Source organism: Theobroma umbraticum, unplaced genomic scaffold (genome assembly GCF_002168275.2).
Source record: "Theobroma umbraticum cultivar Fairchild unplaced genomic scaffold, ASM216827v3 scaffold_146.0, whole genome shotgun sequence".
Classification (NCBI taxonomy): domain Eukaryota; kingdom Viridiplantae; phylum Streptophyta; class Magnoliopsida; order Malvales; family Malvaceae; genus Theobroma; species Theobroma umbraticum.
Window position 1 is genome coordinate 7,873,514 of NW_018397265.1, and position 22,438 is coordinate 7,895,951.

Below are 22,438 nucleotides of genomic sequence, written 5' to 3' on the forward strand. Positions count from 1 at the left end.
TGATTTTTCTCGTCAATAATCTTGTTGATGGACTGACTGCACATGATCACATCTTTTGTTTGGTCTATTTATGGACTCTGGGTCTGGGTGTGGGTGTGGGTGTGGTCAACACAGTTGTGCCTGTGTGTGTTTTTCATCCTGAGAAACAGATCAAGATTCAAGGCCAAATTAGCCATGGAGAACTGCCGGTTCTGCGCACTCCACGCTCAAACAGCTACGCCAATCAGCCAAAAGTTTAACATGCAAAAGCAATGCAAACACTGGGGACAGCGAACAAACAAAATTCATGACAAATAAAGCCCTACTCAATAACAGAAAAAACAGAAACTTGCTTCTCCTAAAACCCCTCCCATCCATGAGAGTCCCCCACAGTTTTTGCCTTTCCATCCTCTTGCTTTCTTTCTTTCTCTCTGTCTTTCTTCCTTTCCATAGGGGAAAAACCCCCTCAGGAACAGGAAAGCAGGAAAGGCCTTTGTCTCCATCCTCACCATGGCTTTTCCTTCCTTTCTCTTCCTCATTCCCCTCTTCCTCCTCCTCTCCATCCCTTGCTCAGAATCCAAGCTCTCCACTGACTATTACAAAAACTCATGCCCTAACTTGGAAAGCATCATTCGAGAAACAGTCACCAACAAGCAGATCAACAACCCCACCACGGCCGCAGCCACCCTCCGTCTCTTCTTCCACGACTGCATGGTAGGAGGCTGTGACGCTTCAGTCCTTATCTCCTCCAATTCCTTCAACAAGGCCGAACGTGACGCAGACATCAACCTGTCTCTTCCAGGGGATGCTTTTGATGTGATCGTCCGTGCAAAGACAGCTATCGAGCTCTCTTGCCCTGGCATTGTCTCATGCGCTGACATCCTCGCCCTTGCCACACGCAACTTCATCAACATGGTTGGTGGACCCTTGTACACCGTTAGGCTTGGCCGCAAAGACAGCCTGCTGTCTAAGATCTCCAGCGTCGAAGGCAACCTCCCGAGAGCTAACACGACCGTGGATGAAATCATCAGGCTGTTTGAATCCAAGAAATTCACAGTTCAAGAGATGGTTGCCCTTAATGGTGCGCACACCATTGGGTTCTCTCACTGCAAAGAGTTTGCATACAGGCTTTACAACTACAAAAAAAATACCCCAACTGACCCTGGTTATCATCCAAAGTATGCTGCGGCTCTAAAGAAAGTGTGTGAAAATTATACCAAGGATACTGCAATGTCAGCTTTCAATGACGCCATGACTCCCTCAAAGTTTGATAACATGTATTACCAGAACTTACTGAGGGGGCTGGGGCTGTTGGAATCAGATAATGCGCTACTAAAAGACCCCAGGACGAGGCCTTTTGTGCAATTGTATGCTACAAACCAGACTGCATTTTTCAATGATTTTGCTCGAGCAATGGAGAAGCTCAGCAGGTATGGGATTAAGACTGGGAGGAAAGGAGAGGTGAGGCGCAAATGTGATGCTTTTAACTCTATTCAGACATAGAGTTTTTTAATATAGCTTTTTTTTTTTTATTGGTGATGGCCATGGATGTGAGCATAAAAGGAAGAGATTGTATTGTATTTTTATTATTATTTTCTCTTTTATGAAATGATTTATATATGTGAGGATGGATGACTTTTCAATAATGTTGCAAACTAACTATTGATAGGGATGATGATTTGTATGACTACAAAAAGATCAAGAAGTGCAAGAATTTGTGGTTTTTATAGTAAGCATTGTTCTGCTTAATTCATGCATCTCTTGATTGTTGGGGGGATTCTTCAAGCAACAATTATTTATGGACTCAAAAGTTTTTCCTCTTTCAATCATTCCAAAACAGAGTGAACAGCATTGAATTATTTGCTTCTCAAAATCAGGAATCCTTTTTCTGCACGGAATTGGTGCAACATTTTTGGGTTGTTCAAAATCCATCTTATAACTTAGAAAAAGTATATAAAGCCAAGCCAACAGCTGTGAAAGAGGCTTTAAGCAAAATTATGGACATCCTAAAGTTTGAAGTTGAGCTTATCTGAATACTGTTCGACACACATCAGCAAAGGAAATAGACTACCAGGCTCAACCTTGTATCAGACACTGATGCAAGCAAAGGGTGTGCTTTCTTGCACCCCTGCAAACAGCATAATTTCTTTTTTTTTTTTGAATAAAATAGAAGAGAAGGAACTTGCAGACAATTAATCACTTGTTTGAAAACAATAACAATCCACTCAGAAAATGTGTCTGCTTTCTGAAACGATGAGTAGCATACATGGCAAGCAAAAAAATAGAAAGAAAGCATTCGAAAAACTAGTTAGATATTTCTAGAAAGATTTACAAGATCATGGACAATTTTATTATATATATTCCCTTCATACTCCAGACTGCAGACCGGAGAATTGGTGAACTCAATATGACTACAGAAAATTAGCCTTCTCTGCATTTTCCCAACTCTAGCATGGTCCCATTTCTGGAGGAGCTGTGGATAGCTGGTGGAGCAAGTCCTAACCGAGTATACAGACTCTCACAATCCTCTGAAATATAAGATGGAGACGGCTTGATGACAATGTGCCTGCCGCAAGTGTCTTCCTCTAAATGGTTATGATGAGAAGGCAAAGGAATGGAATGACAGAAGTCAGCCAGGTTGCAGTATAAACTTTGATCCTGATCAAAAGTAGTCTTGAAGTTAATTAGAAACTCCTTGAACAGTGTACACTCGGGTACACTAGGAGACCAGGAATCGGAAGATGGAAGAGAACAATGCTGCGTGACACCACAGTAATCATGGGGAGGTTCATCCGCAAAACTCAAGTTTGTGCTCTTTGCCTGAAGCTGCATTCTTCTCTTCTTTAGCCTCTCAGACTTATGGGCATTTTGGTGTCCCCCAAGAGCCTGTGAGTTTGTAAACTTCTTGAGGCAAAACTGACATTCATATTTTCTCTTCTCTAGTTTCTTAGTCACGCTTTTCTCTTTAACAGTTTTCCCCACCTTAGACAAAATGTTCTCTAATGACTTTCCTGAATCTTTCACTTCTTCAGATCTCCCTGGCTGATTTTCATCACCGTCATGGAAACTCATCTCAAACCCAAACAACCTCAACTGTTCCTTGCCCATCTAATTTTGCAGTGAAACCATCAAATACGTCCCTTACAAGCAAGAAAAGGGTGGAAGCAGCAATGTGTATATCTTATTCTATTATATAGAAAGTCTAGGACATCCCAGAATGCTTCTTCTCCAATTTATAGAAATCTGATTTGGATTAGTTGATGTAAGCTTCCAAATAAGAACAGTGAAAAGGTATCAAACAAAGTCATGGAAAATAAGGAAGGAAAAAGAAAAAAAAATCAGATTTAAACACAGAATAAAAAGTTTTAATACATATATTCCTTCAGTATTCATCATAGCAGTCTATTTTGATTCCACTCTTCTATTTTATATAAAAAGTCTTAATGAATAGTAATACTTTAACATGCAATTGCATAACAACTTGAGCATATTAAAATTCATATTTGATAAAGATCTAAAGTAATGCGAAAAGTCAAAAAGAGGGTGAGGATGCTAGCTAGGACAGCACTAACTTCCTAACCAGTTATATCCCAAAAATATCTATGTGCTTCTCTATACACATGGTTAGTATCTGCAAATTGTGACCACTGTACTACTGTGACTTCGGCTCCTAATGGAACCATTTTATAACAACTCTTCCAGCAACAGAAAATACAACAGTAGTTTGCTTAGAAACAAAAGGAATAATAAAGTGGATAATGATGCAAGCATATCTACCAAGAAAGGATAACAAAGAAGATCTGTCATATCTTTTTAAATCGTGCAAATACCAACTTCTATACAAAAAAGAGAAACTTTATAGCAATGTTGTCATTTGCGACTAATACTTTATAGGTAAACTAAAGTTCGGAATCTGATTACTAGGGAATACTCTTTCAACCTTTTGGCACAAGTATAAACTATTGGATTGTGTTCGCATCCCACTCTTCGTTTCCTTCACAAAGTACTACAAATTTCATTTGTTGCCTTAGAAAGAACTCATATGCACTAAGGCACTGCATTTGTCCTGGTGGCCAAATCGTGTCTCCTTTATAGTGATTGTTAGTACTCATCTTATTTGCTGTCACTATGTGCAACTTGTTCATGAAATTTTCTCTCTAATCCTGCGGTCCAAAATCTCAAAACCAAATAATTAAGTAAGAGCAAAAAAGAGAAACAAAGTGACGTCAAATAAGGATCTGAATTGGAGTGCAAAGGTTACGGAATTTTGTTCATGCTAGAGTTCTTGCAGTAAGTACATAGTGGACATGAATCATCATTGCGTGCCGATTTTTGCTGGCTACTACCTTTCATGGTGCATTTGCGGCAAAGCTTACCATGCGTATACAGGAGGCAGTTCAGATCAAACTTAAGTTCATTTGGGATCCTTCGGTTGAGATGAAGGTATGTCTTATTCCTGTCCGCTGTAGCTGGGACCCAACCAATGGCCCTTGCAATCTCAAACACCTGCATAGATATTTAAGAGCTAATAAGCTTCATACAGCAAAAGCAACTGGAGCAATCTGGTACTCACATGTGTGTCCACTGGGAAATCATCTTGCTGAAGATTGAACATCAAAACACAAGCCACCTGCCATGTCCCAAGTATTGAGTTTTATATGATCAAACTGCGGATCTGAATGCTGAGATTATTAAGTAATTCACAACAACAATCAACAAAGCCGAATCATAACTTCAACAACAGGATGACAAACCAGAAGAGTTCTATTTTTTGGACATACAATTAAGAAGGTTTAAACAGCTAAATTACTACGTCTAAATAAGAAACCAGAATTACGTATCTTTAACTTACTACCTAAACCCGGTCAGCTTGATACAAGATGTATAGATTTCTGATTAAGTATCATATGTGCTACCATTCTACATAATGATCCAGTTCTCATTCTGATTCACAAATAACATGCCCTAACATCATGGATTTCTTATTGGATTAACCTTTCATTTATTTCACTGTTAATTTCATATCAATAGCATGTACATGAGCATATAAACTTAAGTAAAATAGCAATAAAATGATTATTTTAAAAAAGAATGATACCATATTTTGTGTAAATTTGACTCAGATACACACATGTGCAAGAATAGATTAAATTTGTCCTCAAGGCTAGATGTAGGTGATTGGTGACGCAAACAAATACATTATACTTGTTTGCTTGCTGCATGAAAAGGAAAATAGACTGATTTAATGTTCACAGGACAAGTATGCCATGACAACCAACGTGACCTTTGAAAAAGATAAGCAACAAGAGTAAACTTGCCATAGAAGAGAAAGCAATAAATTTAATTATTTGTATACACAAGACATTCATATGCAGGAAAGACAACCCCAAGCGCAAGTATTCTCCAATTTCCTTCAATGCTCAGAAGGAGTAAGCAGTGCTATATTTTCTTCCTTCCAAGAAAAGTACTGGATTCAAAATACTTAAACCTTCCTGCTGAAAGCCCATCTATGGAAACTTACTGTCTTAGGGCCAACCCCTTTAAAATTGGAGAGCTCAGCCTTGATTTCATCAATTGACAAATCTCGTAAATACTCAAAGCATAGTTTGCCCTTTCTTTCATGCAGACACCTCAACACATTCTTAATACAAGAGGCCTTCCTTGGAGCTAGACCTCCGCATCTTATTGCATTTTCTAGATTTTTCGACTCTGCAGCAAGTACCTGAATAAAAACAAAAGTTAACAACACATAACCCATATCAACTCATGAATATGTGACTCCGAATTGAAACAATCAAAAGTAACTTAAACAATTAAAAAAATATTCAAATTCACCCCTCAAGACTAAACACTCCTCAATCCCACATAACTTTGAAGCATTTTAAGTTAAAACAACACAATACCATAAAGGCAATAAAAAACCTGTAAAATGTTCCATAGGTAAATCACCAATTATTCATTAGCCAAATATATAAGAGGTAACATTAAAGAAAAAAGGAAAAGGAAATTCTTGTTATCAACTGATAACCAATGAAGCCAAAAATTGAAAACAAAAATAACCAATCTAATCAACAAATAGCAATATCCATCAAGGCAAAACGAGGAGAAAATAGAAAGAACTGACAAGAAAATGAAAGAAAAGCCGAGAAAGCTTACATCTTCCCAGGTGGGAAAAGCAGACTTCAGAGAAGCAAAAGCCTTTTGGGAATTGAGCTCAGCAGTATTCTGAGAGAGCACAGTTTTCACCAGACCATCCAACACACTCTCTTCCCCATCATCATAATTGTTATCCAAAGGCTCTGATTTTGCTTCAATGGTGGGCTCGGTTTTGATGAGCCTCTGACGGCGGTACTTGAGGAACTCTGCAGGGAAACCATGGAGAGCCAAGAGCTCGTCTCTTACGGATCTGCATTCGTCAGGGGTGGGTCTATGGTAAGATGGGTATGGCTCCTCGGTCGTTATTTTGGGTGTTTTGGAGTGGCCATCGACCCCAAGCTGCTTCCTTTTGCGGCTTTTCTGCATTTTCATTTTGCCTTCGCCCCAGTGTGCTGATTTTTTTCATGAATATATTGGGTTAAAAAAGGCAGTAAAGCAAAGGGTACACGTGAAGTAGCAATGGGCTGTTTAATAATAAAAATTACATATGTACTTCAATATGAGACTTAATTAAAAGTTTTGGGCTTAGGATACCTTTGTATGTATTGCGATTGCAATCAATTACTACTGATAAAGAAAGGTAAAAATGAGTAAAGAGAAAAGTTCAAAATAATAACAACAAACGAAAAGAGACATGAAAATCATTGTCACATTTATACTAAATCATGGTGTGACCAAGACTCTGTTTGTTTCTCTTGGGAAGGAATGCCATGCCATCTTTGCCTCTGCTTGTTTTTCCCTCGGGCTTAGCCAGATATTGAACCCCAAACCCGAAATCCTATCAGATCCAACGCATATCATTTTTGGGTTTTCTTTTTTTTTTTTTCTGTGAAAAAAATAGGAATTAATTAAAGCAAACACGACATTAGAAAGCATTGAACAGTGACTTGTCGAAATGACGGTGCCACTATGGCTTGCATTTCTCTCATTGAAACGGATGTTTTGTCAGTTACTGGTCTGTGTAACCGCTAAATCTAAAAGCAGACTACTACTAATACAAGTCAACATCGATTTCCTTCCCTTCCCTCACACAAACTACTCGCTCGCCACTTTCCGGAACCTGACAAGCTGGTTTTGGGTTGTTGGCATACTAGTTCACAAGGCTGAAAGACTAAGAAACAGAGCCAACCGGTACCATATTCTGTTGGTGATAAACTCTGTTTCTATGGGATGAAGCAAGCATCATGCAAACCAGCCTGTATCCAACAACATCATACTTATGATGTTTGGTTTTTATGCTTTGAGTGAGCATATCATTAAATTTAGGGAGAATCGGTTGGATGCTTGAGGGCAGCTACCAATTCCAGAACACAGTTTGCATTTTGCCCCCACAAATACAATGCATAAATCATCTTCAATGGATGGAAAATATGGTATACACAGTTTCCCGTTCTGTATGTGTGTTTCTTCACGTTCTTCAGAGATAATGCGTTGTTACTCTTGCAACACATACCGATCTGACAAGTTTCTTTAATGGTGGTAGTATAGTCCCCACCCCATTCAGCACATGCTAACAAGTAATTGTCATGAAAAAACATGACAGTCCCCACTTCCAACCCAACAAAGCAAATTGGCAACCATGTTCGCAGGGAAGATTTATTGCTCTAGAGGAAGAACAAACTACATAAAAATGTGTTGTTCAGGTTTACTCAGGGCTTGCCTTTACAACAAAAGGATTTTCACTAACATGCTGCATCAACAATTTTTAATACAAAAATTCAATCATAACCTAAAGACGCTAAAACCCCAAAACCCCAGAGATTTGAATGTACAAATTCACATCCCAAATCATGAACAAAAACCCTATTCTCACGAGAAGGAAATGAACTTCCCTCCAAATTAAAAACCAATAATTACATTCACATAACCCACAAAAAACTGCTAAAAGTTGGTAGAATTTGCACCGAAAACATCTCTACCAGCTCGGTACCGAGTGCGACTGAGCCCACCCGCGTCCAAAGCTCCTTCCCAATCAATCTCCTCGTCTTCCTCCTCCTCTCTTCCTCTCATCATCTGCAAAATCCTTTTCGCTTTCTCTTTGGCTCTCTGGCTCCCTCTCTCCTCGACTTCCCTTAAGACCTCTATGGCTCTCGCTTCTTTTGCTAATCCCTTGAATCTCATGCTGCCATGACTCAATGCAAACAACGCCGCAACGCAGTTCTCCCGAGTCGCCTCGGGGACCAACTCGCTTTCCCTCAACATCCCCACCAATATCGCCACAGCATTGGCGTCCAGCATCGCTGACTTCCCCTCCGTGCTCGCAGCTATATTACAGAGTACCAGCAGCACCCGACTCGCTGAATCCCCCGATTTCACCATCGACAACAGAGTCGAAACCGCGCCGAGTTTCACTAATTTAACTCGGTTTGACTGAATCAAAGAAAGATGGTAAAGAGCGAGTGCGGAATCGTGCCGAGTACGCTCGGAGTCTGATCTCAACGCGTGAAGCAGCGGCTGCAACGCGCCTAAAACCCCAATCGCCATCTTATTTTCATCTTCCAAAGCTAAGCTAAAAAGCGCGCCGGCAGCATGCTCTTGCGCCTCACAAGATCCCGCCTTTAACACATCAATCAAAAGAGGAACAAATCCTGACCTTACGATAAAGACCTTGTTCGACTTCTCCAAGGAAAGATTAACAAGCGAAGCGATGGCGTTGGTTTGAACAACGTTGTATCTGGAAATGATTAGAGATCGGAGGGTCGATAGTAGCCGAGGAGAACAAAGAGACACCCTAGCTTCTTCTTTAGTCCTCGTTATTTTCCTTAACGAAATCACACCTTTTTCTTGCTCGTAAATATCGGAACTTTTAAGCTGTAAAAGCAGCTCTTGTTCTTCAGGTGAAGAAGAAGAAGAAGACTGGAAATTAGGGTTTATCTCAGATTCGGTTATTTCAATGGACGAAGATGACGAGCCGGAAGTTGAGAAACACGCGGGGCGGGTGGCAAGTGGTAACGGTGTGTGGGGACTATTGGCGGTAACAATAACGGATTCATCAGAAGATGACGAGGTGGAGCAGTATAAGTTGTTGTTGACGCGTGGTCCTATTTCGGTGGCCGCGTGGGAGAACAAAACAGGCGGGTTTTCAGCAACGGCTTTCAAAAGCTCCCGCTCCGAGACCCGAATATCGGGAGCCGACAAAAGCGTGGAAGGACTTTGGTCTTGAATCTTGGAACGGACGATTTTCTCGACCGAGGTGTAATCGAGTGGAGCCGGGTCTTGGGTGTGGTGGTCGCGGCACCAGGTGAGGATGGTGGTTTTGATGGCGAGGTTGGGGATGGTGGTGGAGAAGTCGGGGATTGAGCCGTCGGGGAGAGTCGGGGTGAAGCCGAGATCGCGGCAGACTTGGATGGAGATTCGATCGAAGGATTGACCAGAGGGGACTACAACGGGGTCGAACATCAGAGACTCAGAAATTGGGCAGAGGAATTCTGGTGGGGTTTGGGTCTTGGAATGCTTGGGAGATGAAGAAGAATTGTGACGATGGTAAAATGAAATTTTCCACCTGTGCTTTCCATTTCCTCCCATAATGAAAATAAGAAAGCTAAAATTTGGGTAATTCTTTGTTTGGAGGAATTGGGTAGAGGCTGAGAGGTGGCGCAGAGCTGGGGAAGCTGAAAGCAGAAGCAGAGAAAAGCTGGTAGGCGTCCACCTTTTTCTTTCCTTGGAAAGATCAGGCTGGGTCACTGCCTCTGGGACGTAATTACATAATTGGCCTTGTTTTTGTTTGGGCTTCGGCAGTGCGGATTCTTTTTCTTTTATTCTTTAATTTTGGGTCAAAGTACTGCAAAGTTGACTGGTCATGAATGGTTGAGATTGGAATTATAAACAATCATCAAATGTCTTTCATAAACATTAACAACAGAGAAAAGCCTTCATTTAATTTATCAAAAATCACTTCCCTAGATATCTAATTGAATGTAAATAAATTGATTATAATTTGAATAGGGCTAATAACAAATTCAATACTCAAAAAATTACATTCAAAATGTTCCATTAATATTTCTAGCTATATATATAGACTTGCTTCATTCCAAATAATCAAGGTAAAATCTTATCTTTTTCATCTTTAAATTCCTTTTTAGTATATATATATAAATAAAGAGGAAATAGATATAAGAAACAAATATTCGAATATTTGATTCATTAGTTAGTATATGATCCCTTACTTAAATAATAGAGTTTAAATTTCCTTTTCAATTATAAAATATATACATTATATATATGCAAAAAACAAAAGATTAGACCTTAATCACTTGGAATATAATCATGAAATTATGTGGTGTTTGGTATTTTACAATACAATATAATTACAGGTAATGTAATGACAAACAATATAATTGCAGGTAAAATAACATTACAGTGTTTAATATACAAGTAAAATAATGATTAAAATGCAGAAAAGATAACAATGTAGTATTTGGTTTATAAGTGCTTTACTGATAATGTAATATTAATTTTTAAAATTATTTCTATTTATTAAAATACAAGTTTAATATACTTGTATTTTTTATTGTTAATTTTTATTTAGTATCATCTTTTAAATATATTTTTAATGTCATATATTTTATTTTCATTTCTTATTATAATCTTATATATTTTATTTTTATTTCTTTAATATAATTTTTATATTATATATTTTATTTTAATTTCTTTTACCTATATTAATTATAACATTTCAAAATATTTTTAACAAGGAAATAAAATAAAAAAATAAAAATATCTTTAAAAACATTACAAAGTGTAATGTAATGTAATTGTATTGGTTTTATATTACAATCACATTACATCTTTTGACTGTAATGTGATTGTATTGTAATCTTACATTGCAGTGGTCTGTTGTAAAATAAACACTTTAATGTAATTTAATTAAGTACATTATAAGAAATATGTTTTCACTTTCCTCATATCAAACGCTATTTTAATGTTGTTGCAATTAATGACTCTTGTGTAAGAAGATTGCTTGCATACTCCTAAGTGGTAACTAACTCTTGATCAAGAATTCTTCTTCTTCTTCTTCTTTTGTTTGTTTTTAGTTTATGATTAAAATTGTTTATTATTAATTGTCAGTTGGCTAATAGGCAAGGCACCCATGTTATCAACTTAATTGTTCTTGTCCTCCTCGAATCATACGCTTCTGCTTATTTCTGTCCGTTTGACCTTCAAACTTTGTGTTCTTCATATAAATTTTCTCTACAAATCTAGTATATTATTATGCTATAAACAAAAATCCTTCTCCCTTTCCTAGCAGATTTAATTACAGTACAAACACCAAATTATTTTTGTTTGGGCAAAGTTAAACTCAACTCCTTTCATATCACAATCTTTTGTATGACTTTTTAAATAAAAAATTCATATATTTATTGTTCAATTAAATGTTTCAATTTGACGGAACTAATTAGATTGTCAAGGTCAAAATTTTGATTAATTAGTGATGCTGAAATATAATTAATTAATATAGTTGATTTAACTCAATAGTCAGCTAACAAAGTCATACATTAGCCACCCCATTTGATCAGTCTTTGCAAGCTGTGAGGTAATTTTCATACGTATTTAGAAATAATATATTTACTAGCCTGAGGATTAAAGGGATGACCATTTCAAAGAAAACTCTTTTTTTTTTTTCTCTCTCTCTTATCTTTTCAATTTTATTTAATAGTATCTTTCTGGCCAATCTTTTTCTAATAGTTGAATTTAGCAACCTTGAACAATCTCTTGATGCAAAAAATTTTAGATGATTTCAGTAAGTATCAAAGTCGTTGCATGCATTAAGATTATAAGTATATATTAATTACAACTTTTACAAAAAAAAAAGTATATATTAATTACATCTTATAAACAATTTGAAATAGTCCAAGTTCCATCTTAACTTCTTCAAGGGTTTTTTATTTTGAATGATATAATGGTGCATAAATCACGAAAATTGACAGCAATCCTTTCACCTTTTTTATTTTGTATGTTATCAATATCATCTAGATGGATACAAAAGTAAACACCACCAATCCTTTTGAATAGTAATAACAATAATCATAATATTAAAATCAGTATCTCATTTTTTGATCTTTTATCCTTTGTTAGTTTCTTTTGAATGTATATATTGAATACCATACTTAAGGATGAGGATAAATAATATTAATATTAAATTTAAACATGATGCTGCCGTAATTAGTTAATTAAATTAATAAGAAACCCAAAGCTGGTAGGAAGCATGAAGATTAGTATATTTTTTAATGAATTGTATTATAACTTATTAATTTCTTTATTGGGAAGAGACCATTGGAGTTAACTGTCTTAATTTGTTGTTACTTGGCAAGAGAGGATCACAAGTAAAGAAAATTTGAGTTGGTGACAGCCTACTTAGTCAACACTTGAATACTTTTCAATTCCCAAACCAACTCTGTCCAACCTTGCTGCTTGCAACAAGTACTAGTTTATGTTATTGATCTTCCAAAGACATGGTAAGCTTCAGACTCCCAAAGCTTAATTTGGTATCCAATTCCAGACCTCGAGAAGACGAGATTCGAAATCGACTCTTTGAGTGAATTAGATACATACAATTAATGTTAATGTGCCACTAGCAACACAACTTGATTAGTGACATTCAAAGAATAATCAACTAGCTAGGCTAGGAAGAGTTATAGTATAATTAGAGGTTATTCATTACGCAAATTAGAAACATAAAGATTAGATAGGTTTCTAACAGAGTGTTTGGCTTGGGGTTTTCTTAATTAGAATTTTTTTTTACATTTGGATGTTGTACTTTGAGATCCAACACACACAAAAACATTAATTTGCAATTGAAACCTAACCATATCTAACTATTAATATAAAAGTTAATCACAATTATAAGAAGGAGACAAACTTAATTATCATGGAATTCTTTTTTGAAATATTCCAAAGGGGGGATCTCTTACGCCTCCTAAAGTGTGCTAAAAAGCCTTTACAATTAGGCAATACAAATACCCAACTTTTCCATGTTAAAAATTAATGTATGTTCCATGCATATATATGTAGTTTTGTTTTCTTGTATATTTAGTGCAAAAGCACCCATCTTTTTTGTTGATGCACAATAGAATAATTAATATCTTCCTTGTAGAATCAAAAAACCAACCAACTTTTTGGACCATGCAGGATATAAAGTCCTTTGCCCCTTGTGAAGGGGACTCTTTCAATTTTAAAAGGTATTTCCTTCCAAAGTAAGCTAAGCTAACTAGCTCCCATGCAATCATGTAAAGCAATCAAGCATGGTATGATAATGTTGTAATATTTAGGTAGCCACCACCTTTGATGTTGTTTTTTCGATTGTAGTGGATTAGTTTGCAATAGGTCTAGCTTGCTTACTCCATAAGTAAGATAGTGTTGTATTGTTTGCCTAGGGTGGGGCAAACAAGTAGAGATTGAAGCACAACTTGCTTAAACTACTTTTAATTAATCAAGATATCATTAAACATAATCTAATCACGAAGACCTAAACCCTAAACTAGATAGCTAATGAATGAATGTATGGTACTCTTGAATCAAAATCTTTACTTTTCATTTGGTGTCTTGCTTAATGTCTCTTTCATAATTTTACATCACATGTCCAATAAACTTTTTATTTTAATATCAATCTTTTTGTTATGGTTTAAGATTTTTTATTGATAATAAAAAATTAAATATTTAACTTAAAATTGATAAAAGATATCAAAGTGTGATGAAGTTATAAGCATAGAGAATTTTTCATTTGGGTAACTGTCCTTATCTTTCATGTAGATCTGACCATTCGTGTTTTTGTGTCTTAAACATGTCAGATACGAAACACGTTAAGCCTATATCTTAAATTTGAAATACATACACATATACGATTAAAAACTATGTAATATGACACGATACGTTTAATATATTTGTTAAACATGTCAATATATGACACGACACGATTAATAACATGATTAAGTAAAAATATTTACAACTAAATATAATTTTTATTATTTAAATTTAAAATCAATAATTATAAAAACAATTATAACAAAACAAAATAACAATAACATCAAATATACAAACAAAATTTAAAATTAAGGTTTGGGCATAACATAATTACATTATTATTTTTATAAAATTTAAAAATCTTATTAAAATAATTATGTAAAGTTATTTAAGTAAGGCTAAAACAGTCTTTAACTATTAATTTTTAACAAGCTAAAAAACGTATCATGTATACACATTTAAACACAATAATATGATTAATTAAATATATTTAAATAAATTTTAAATATCTAACACGTTAAGATATAAAAATTTTTATACTTTAAACATGTCATATATGATCCAATATAAAATATATTAAAATTAAATCTCATCTGATTTAACTTTAAATTTTTTTATATTATATTAATGTATTGTGTTTCAAATGGTCAGACCCACTCTCCCATGTTGATATTCTGTCATGGTCCAAAATAACCTTTTGTTTCTCTTGCTTGGTCAAGGCTAGGGATGCTTAGAGTACCCAAACTATAGACGTTGACCTTAATGATGATGAGGTTTTGGAACTAAGGTTGATATTAACGTCCAAAGTTTGGGCTTTAGTCTTTACCCTTTTAACAGGTTTGAACCATGAATCCGGATGACCTAGGTACCTAGTACATCAACCCCTTCTAAGGGGAGTGATGGCGACGTATATCTCCCGAGATTATGGTAGTCTTAGTGGAAAATTAGATTATTGTCCGTGTAATACGCTTGGGATTATGAAATCATTTTTTCAATTAAGTTAAGAAGTTTTATAAAATAAATATATAATGATAATTATATTATCATATTTAATTATTAATATACATTGATATATACAAAATGTATAACTACTATTACTATAACCATTACGGTGATATTTATAATAATATTTTCATATAAAAACACATTTATAAATCATCTGATAATAAAATAAAATTTTAAATAAAATCTCTAACCTTACTGTAAAAGAAAAAGAGACAAGTGGAAAATAAAAGAGAGAGAGAGAGAGGTTGGACAAATTCAACCTCTCACATGTCTCACATATGAAAAATCAAAAGAAATTCTAGAACAGAGAAAAAAAAATTATAATTCAAACTCAATCTGATCAAACCTCAAACCCACATCCAAAAACGCAACCATCAATTTAATCCCATCAGATCTTAAGCCTATGCCTAAAAACTCAATCACGTGTCAGGTTAAAAACCCTCCAAACTAGGCCTCATCAGACCAAAAACCTAACCATGAACCCAAACCCACCAAGCCTGAAATCCACACCCAAAAATCTAACCATGTGTTAAGAACTTTGAAGCCATATATCGAAAGAGAAAAATCTAGAATCCATAGAAGAGGAGATGAAGATAGAAAGAAGAGAGTAACAGAACAATAAATTAGCCGAAGAAAAAACCCTGAATCAAGCCCAAAGCATACCTAAACCCCAAAGCCCAAGTAAGTAAAAGAGTGCCAAGTGTCAAGACAAGGTCTAGCTAGGAGCCTTTTGTGGTTTTTTTTAATTGGTAGTTGTAGATAGTTAACTATGAATATGAGCAGTTTGCAAGTCCCAGCAGCAGAATTAATTTGGGCTGTTGGTGGCATGTACAGGCTAATTTCTTTGAAACATGCATGAATGGATGTATCACTTTGAATCCCTGAAAACAACAATTTTCGTATATAGAGCAATGGAATGATGCATCTTATTTGATGCACCAACTGTGCTTTCTGAAAACAATTAACAGTACAAATGTGCCGAAATATTAAAAACAAACCAAGCTACTAAAAACTCAAGTGTTGTACTTGGACCCCAAGAGGCAGAAAACCCAAGAAAAGCTTCCTGCATGCGCCCTTGCAATTAATCAATTAATCTTCCAACTCAAAAAAGAAGGTTGGAATTTTGTTTGTCTAAATTTAAGAATAAAAAAACTGATAGGGTACGTAGTTAACTTATGAAAAATGATGAATAAATTAATTAATTAATGCGAAGAAATATAAGAAGAAGCATGAAACATATCACCCTCACCATGTCCCTGCCCTGAGGCAAAGGCAACAACATGTAAAAAGTAGGTTATTTATGGATGGGATTGGTATTATGACTGAAGATGGTTGTGTGGATGGCGAAATCAGGTTTTTTTTTTTCTTTTGAATTTTGATAATCAATCGTTTATTTGGGCACTACATCCTTTATAAGCTGTGCTGTGTTTCTCCAAATTAGTAAGTGATTTCATCGTTGGCCATGCAAAGGTTAAACATGTTGATGGCAGGTAGGTCCCAAGCCACGGGGCATGCACTGGGATGGGATTATCTGACCCTATGTATCTGGGTTTGGGTTGGCAATTGGGCTTCAGCCAGATCTATCGATTAGCTTAGACAAGGATTCTCTTGTTAGCAACAGTTTGACCCTCCAGTAGAATTCATGCACAGGTTTCCTTACATTTCCATAGGAGAATTTATATGCATCAACACATCTTATATAGCAAGTGAATTTGTAATACAGCTAGGAAGCTATTCTTTTTTGCTACATAAGAAATTCTAAAGAAAGAAAAGGGGATTCAAATCTCCAACCTAAATATCCTTTTTTTTTTGTAATTTAAAAATGGTACCAATTCTTAATGTTTAACAATATGCAGTACTAGAATGATCTAAGTATTGTGTAACTTAAGAAATGGATGAAATATTGTGATGCTGTTATAATATTTTATGTTAAGTGTCGGCTAGGCCTAGGCCTAGGCATGCATCCGGGTGTGCTGCAAGTGGTAAATTAAAAAGCATGGTACTACTCTAGCAATGTTGTTAGGGTTCAAAACCAAAGTTCAGATTGAGAAGAAAAGTGCTTTTGAAAAGTGTTACGAGGAATTGCTATGAAAAAGTGTGATTCCAGATTGTTACTATCAAAAAGTACCGTAAAGAATTCAAAGAAGGTGATGTTAAAAAGTAAAAATTGAGTTATTATTTTTATTTCAAAATATTGTAAACAAGTAACGAGACACCACAAAAGAACTGTATATGAAATAAAGCTACAGTACGTATTTGATTCTTTTTCCTGTGGTGAACTATATATATATATATATATATATATATATATTCATGAACATAGATAGATATAAACATACCTAGCTGAACCACCAAATAAAACCACATACTAATGATGAAATTAATGGGGTATTTCTAATTTCATCTAGACCTAATCCTTTTCATTCAGCCATTTTAAAATTGTATTTTCTCATATTTATGGATTTAGGGTATTCAGGATTTCACGAACCAAGTGAAACAAAAGGTCCAATGTGAAACAAAAGAAATCCCCTCATGCTTAATTTGACTTGCATTAACCAGGCATGCGCATGCGAAGCAATGCTTTGGAAAAAATTTTCCCATGTGAAGAAGAGAAGCAAGAGTTGAATAATGGGATTCCAAAGCTGGGATTTGAGAAAAAAAAACAGGGAATATAGCAAAGAAATCTACAAAGTGAAATTCTAAGAAAAAGACTTGACAAAAGTTGCAAGGTAAAGACAAGTACATACTTCTCCATGATTACTTCTTGGTTTGGTTTTTTTTTTTTTTTTTTACTTTTGCTGCTGCTCTTGCAGGCATTATCCTCAAAAGGAGCATCCTATTGAAAATATGCAGGCAACATATCTACATATATATATTTCTACTCCCAAACTTCTTATTAACCCTTGTCGGCCAATTCCATGGAAATGTAAAACATTAAAGTTCTCTGATCGCTTCTCTCTTAATCATAAATTCTCATGTACTATTTCTTTACACCAACATATCTCCTGGAAGGTCACAACCATATCTCAAAACACATGCCTAGGCTTAGACTAAGGCTAAGGCATCTTTCATATGTGCATGATGCATCTGGTAATGGCTTCACCATGGATTTCATTTCGCATGACCATCACATGTTTAATCTGGTGAAAAAGGAATTGAACTTGAATACGATCATTTAATTGAAGGGAAGTGAAAATTAGGAATACTTGACAGCTTTATCTCTTTTGCTTTCGGTTAACACGCATATTTATATCACCTATGACATATATACATATGCATATACACATATGAAGGTATGAATATACATTCATAGTTAGCAAACCCTAGTTTGAGCATTGAGGAATATTGTCTTTCCTAGGATTTCAGGGAGCATGGTGACAAGGACTATGACCTTTCTCAGTCGTCTAAGACGGGAACTCTGGCAAAGTTATACGGTTTTGGTCAGGTTTCCAAGAACAAATATGGCAGGAGGAATACTTATTGCATATATCTGTCATGAAGAATAATTATATTGTATATCAAACAATAAGTTCCTTCCATCATTAATATCATTGCACCAAACAAACAAAAATCAAGAGAAGACCATGGAAACATGTTTGGGAAAATTTAGAGATCTAGAAAGAAAATAACGAACACAAAAAGAAAAAAAAATATAAGCACATACAATCAGCATCTTCTTCTTCTTCTTCTTCTTCTTTCATAAATGGTCTGGAAAACCATATCTAGAATATAAAAAGTAGAGCGTCCCTATGCAAAAGGAAAGCTAGCTATATAGCTATAGTACCATTTTTACTGAGTGATGGACCGAAGTGATGAAAAAGGAAGAAAACCCATTGTAGACAAAACTTGTGTGATTTGCTTTGATCTAGCAAATGATCGGACCGCAAAGCTTGATTCCCCGTAGAGTTGTTGGATCCTTTGGAAAAAGAGACCCTTTCACTCATAACGTATACTAGTAAAAGAGTTTGTCATGATCGGCTTGTAAGAAATTAATCCTGCTGCTCGTTTCTTCTTCTTCTGCTTCTTCTTCTTCTTCTTGACCTTCTTCTTCTTCTTGGTCGTCTTCTTGCTGTTGGTTTGCTTTTGGTCTTGGGATGTGAAGTTGGTGGATATTGAAAAGGGGGAGGGGATGATCATGAGTAGTGGTGGTGAGGGGGTAATGATGATGGTATTGAAGAGTCAGAGGTGGGGAGGAGGAGGAGGAGGACGGCATGATGATTGCGGTTGAGTGGATGTGAAGAAAAAAAATCCAAGGTATTGCGTGCCCTGCCCTCTCTCCTCTATCTCACTCTACGGAGAGAGAGGCTTTGATGTTTGATGCTTTCCTTCTCTCTCTCTCTCTCTCTCTATGGGCAGAATTATATTATCACGAAACCCATGGCGCTCGCTTTTTCTTGCCCCCAGCTCTTGCTCTCAAAGAAAAAGGAGCTCCCCCCCAACCCTATTTAATATTCTTTTATGTCAATAGTTATCAGATGCAAACAATTGCAGCGCCATTTGCCAAACCATCCAATTAGATAGCTGCAAGCAGCTGTCCGCCTTTGACCATCTAGACGAAGAAGTGATTAAGCTTCTGCCTGACCACCAAGGTGGATAGCTTTAAGTTACTTCTATTCTAAAGATTATAATTTCATGTCTTTGTTTATCAACAAACTTTGATTTAAAATGATACTTAAAAACTCTAATTATAGATCAAGTTACTTAGTTACATATTGGTGATTTGAATTTGATTTACAGCACACTTTCACATTAATTGAGAAGCAAAATAATAATGTCTGTAGCAGATTGTTTTTAGTATCTTTTATATTTTAAGTTGGTATGATTTTTATAACGCAAAACAGTAAAAGGCTGTTTGTGACTGTATATGGAGTAAGATGAAATGAGCTAAGCTTTATTGGTTTTAGTTAAAGAAGGGGAATTTGGCAGGCCACAGGAAAATAACTAGCTAGTAAGAATATTAAAAGAATGAAGACAGAGGAATCATGGAACTCAGGAATTCCTGACAGAGTGAGAGGATCGAACAATTTTTGTGAGGAACATTGCGTGGGGTGGGGCCTTGGGGGTTGGGGAGTATATTTGCTTTGCTTTCCTCTCTCCTGCAAAAGCACCCTGGTAACTGCTCTAAGTCTAGAGGAGTGGAGACAAAAATGTTCGTTGCTGTTCCTCAAATGCAATTATCTTTCTGTCACACAAAGAAATTTTTGTGGTATATTCCCCTTTTTTTTAAACCCTTTTTGGTGCTGTTTTCCCCTCTCTTTTTCGAAGTTTGCACTAATCCTTCTTATTTTGTACTAGACAAAGACTAAGGATAAGAATAAGATTCCTCCGAATTAAGCAATAAGGAAGGAAAGCATATTCATTGTATTTTATTATCTCTATCTGTTCATAATCCTCAAGACATTGATAGTTAAGAAGGAAAATGAACTTTGATCGAAAGGTTATGAGTAGCTCAACCATATATTTATTTAACATATGGAAATCAGATTCACATATCTAGCTAGCTGCATTGTCCATTACAAACCTGTATGCATTTTACTGCTTGATCTTCCCTGCTGTTTTTTGGTAACTTATGAGTACAGCTGGTGGAAGCTGAAAAAGGGAAGGGAAGATAAAGTTACAGCTGTTTGGTGACACCGATTCATCTTAGACAAATTAAATTAACAGTAGTATTTTGACAATTGTTTACTTTTCCAAACACCCAGCTGCATAGCTGTACAGATATGGAAGTGGCTGTCTATCATGGTTATTTGCTGCTCATTTCCGCACCCAATAATATGGTGCTTTCTGCCATAAATTACGTGCAGGTCCAATCCAAGACCAGGAATACATTGTTTTGTTTATCTCTTTTATCAGTTCTTTCTCCTGCCACCCCTGTCATTCATTTCAACTAGTTTCAAGTTTCCATGCTGATAAACCAGTTTCAGGTTCTAAGCTTTAATTAGCATTATAAGACAGGCTTGAGAAAACCCTTTAATCAGCTTAAAATTCAGCTTTTTTTTAGTGTATAAACAGGTTTTGCTATCTCCAGAACCTAACTAAACCAACCCCACCCATGTTCAAAGACTCAAACAGGCCCTTAAAAGCGGAAGTAGCATCATCTTTTTGTTTGGAGAATATCAGGCAAAATGCAAGCTGTCTTTAGGGTTAGACATAGCTCTCATATGTAACATGTAAAACCCCTTTTTCTCAATGACTTTTTAAGTTTGACTCTGATAAAGTCATCCCACATTAGCCAGCATCTTCTCTTCTTTTTTTGCTAACGGCAAAGCAATGTAGTTTGATCAATGGAAAAAGTGCAAACTCTAGAAAATTAAAAAGTGAAAAAAACAAAAAAAAAGGTTAAACATTGAGGAGATTCAAATCTTTTTAGCACCAAAACAAACCCTAAAACTAAAACCCCTAAAGATGAAAAAGTAGAGACTACTCCGTGTCTGGTAGCAGTGCAGTGCCTTTTAGGGATGCTGTCCATGGGGGGCATTGCCATCAACCCATGTTCTTTTTCTTCGTTCTTTGATACTTACATCAACTCTGTTGGAATTTATCTGTGATATGCCACATCAATCTACAGTTGTTATGTCTATACAAACCCAGTGGAGAGATTTGTCTACTACGAGAATTTGTCCAATTTGGAATGATGCAAAAGATAGATTCCCTTCCACAACAATATCAACAACAGTACTAGTGTTCCTTGGAGTCGGACGATGACTCTAGTGCACTTCTTTGAGCATAACATAAACAAATTTTGCGAATCATGAATCATTTAATAGTTCTAGATTTATAACATCAATTTAGAATATGAATTCGATTAGTATTGTGAATGCATTTATCTGTTTTTCAAGATAACTTTTCTATATCTAATAGATTTGTTTTTTAGATTGAAAGTGAGGACCTGTGACACATGCATCGGGTAATTTAATTGGTGAAAAAAATAGAAAATAGACAATAATCCATATATAAAAAAAAAATCTAAATTGAAATGGAAGTGACCTGGCGTTGGGGCCACAAAGACTTTTGAGGGTGTCACGGCCACGCTTGTGATGAGTTGGAGTGGCCCAACACAGAAAAGATCTCCTTCTAATACTGTGCCTAAGAATTGTTTGGATTCAAAAAAAATTCTGTCACCTTCATCATTGCATCTGGAAAGTGGGTTGACACTTCGACCCCAATCTCCTCACATTCTCAACCCTACATTGTGCTTTTAACCTCATGCTCATTGTACATTTATTTTTATTCCAAAGTAAAAAAAAAAAAAAGATTCCAATTCACTTCTTCCACATGTTTAAGTATTACTTCAACTTGTATGATAAACCAAAATTTGTTATAATTAATACAAATTATATGATGTCATTATCTTTAAAAGTTGGAGTTTGATTGTTTAATTAACCTTAACTTGGGTCAAAGGGTAAAAATAAAGTTAGAATTTTCTTAGAAATGTGAGGTTTGAGATTGATGGGTAGATGGGGTTGGAACTATCTATTTGTCTCGAATTTTTGTTAATTTATTATTTTTTAAAAAAAATTATATATTAATCAGTTAGTTAAATACTTGAATATTTATT

At 35.6% G+C, this 22,438-nt stretch overlaps 2 protein-coding genes and 1 pseudogene across 2 annotated transcripts; 1 reads left to right on the forward strand and 2 right to left on the reverse strand.

Annotated features, from left to right (window-relative positions):
- Window positions 1-438: 438 nt before the first annotated feature.
- Window positions 439-1,662, forward strand: LOC110422507 (peroxidase 31 pseudogene; annotated as a pseudogene).
- Window positions 1,663-2,161: 499 nt separating this feature from the next.
- On the reverse strand, window positions 2,162-6,527 carry LOC110422405 (DNA glycosylase superfamily protein). Its single transcript, XM_021436284.2, is given in 8 exon segments — window positions 2,162-3,087; window positions 3,537-3,602; window positions 3,604-3,656; window positions 3,659-3,685; window positions 4,242-4,485; window positions 4,553-4,609; window positions 5,501-5,701; window positions 6,136-6,527. Coding segments are annotated over 8 exon segments (1,707 nt in total). The 5' UTR covers window positions 6,508-6,527; the 3' UTR covers window positions 2,162-2,400.
- A 1,229-nt stretch (window positions 6,528-7,756) lies between these two features.
- LOC110422403 (U-box domain-containing protein 38-like) lies at window positions 7,757-9,996 on the reverse strand. The gene has a single exon (XM_021436283.2). The coding sequence runs from the start codon at window positions 9,658-9,660 to the stop codon at window positions 8,017-8,019; it is 1,644 nt and encodes a 547-aa protein (XP_021291958.1). The 5' UTR covers window positions 9,661-9,996; the 3' UTR covers window positions 7,757-8,016.
- Window positions 9,997-22,438: the final 12,442 nt, after the last annotated feature.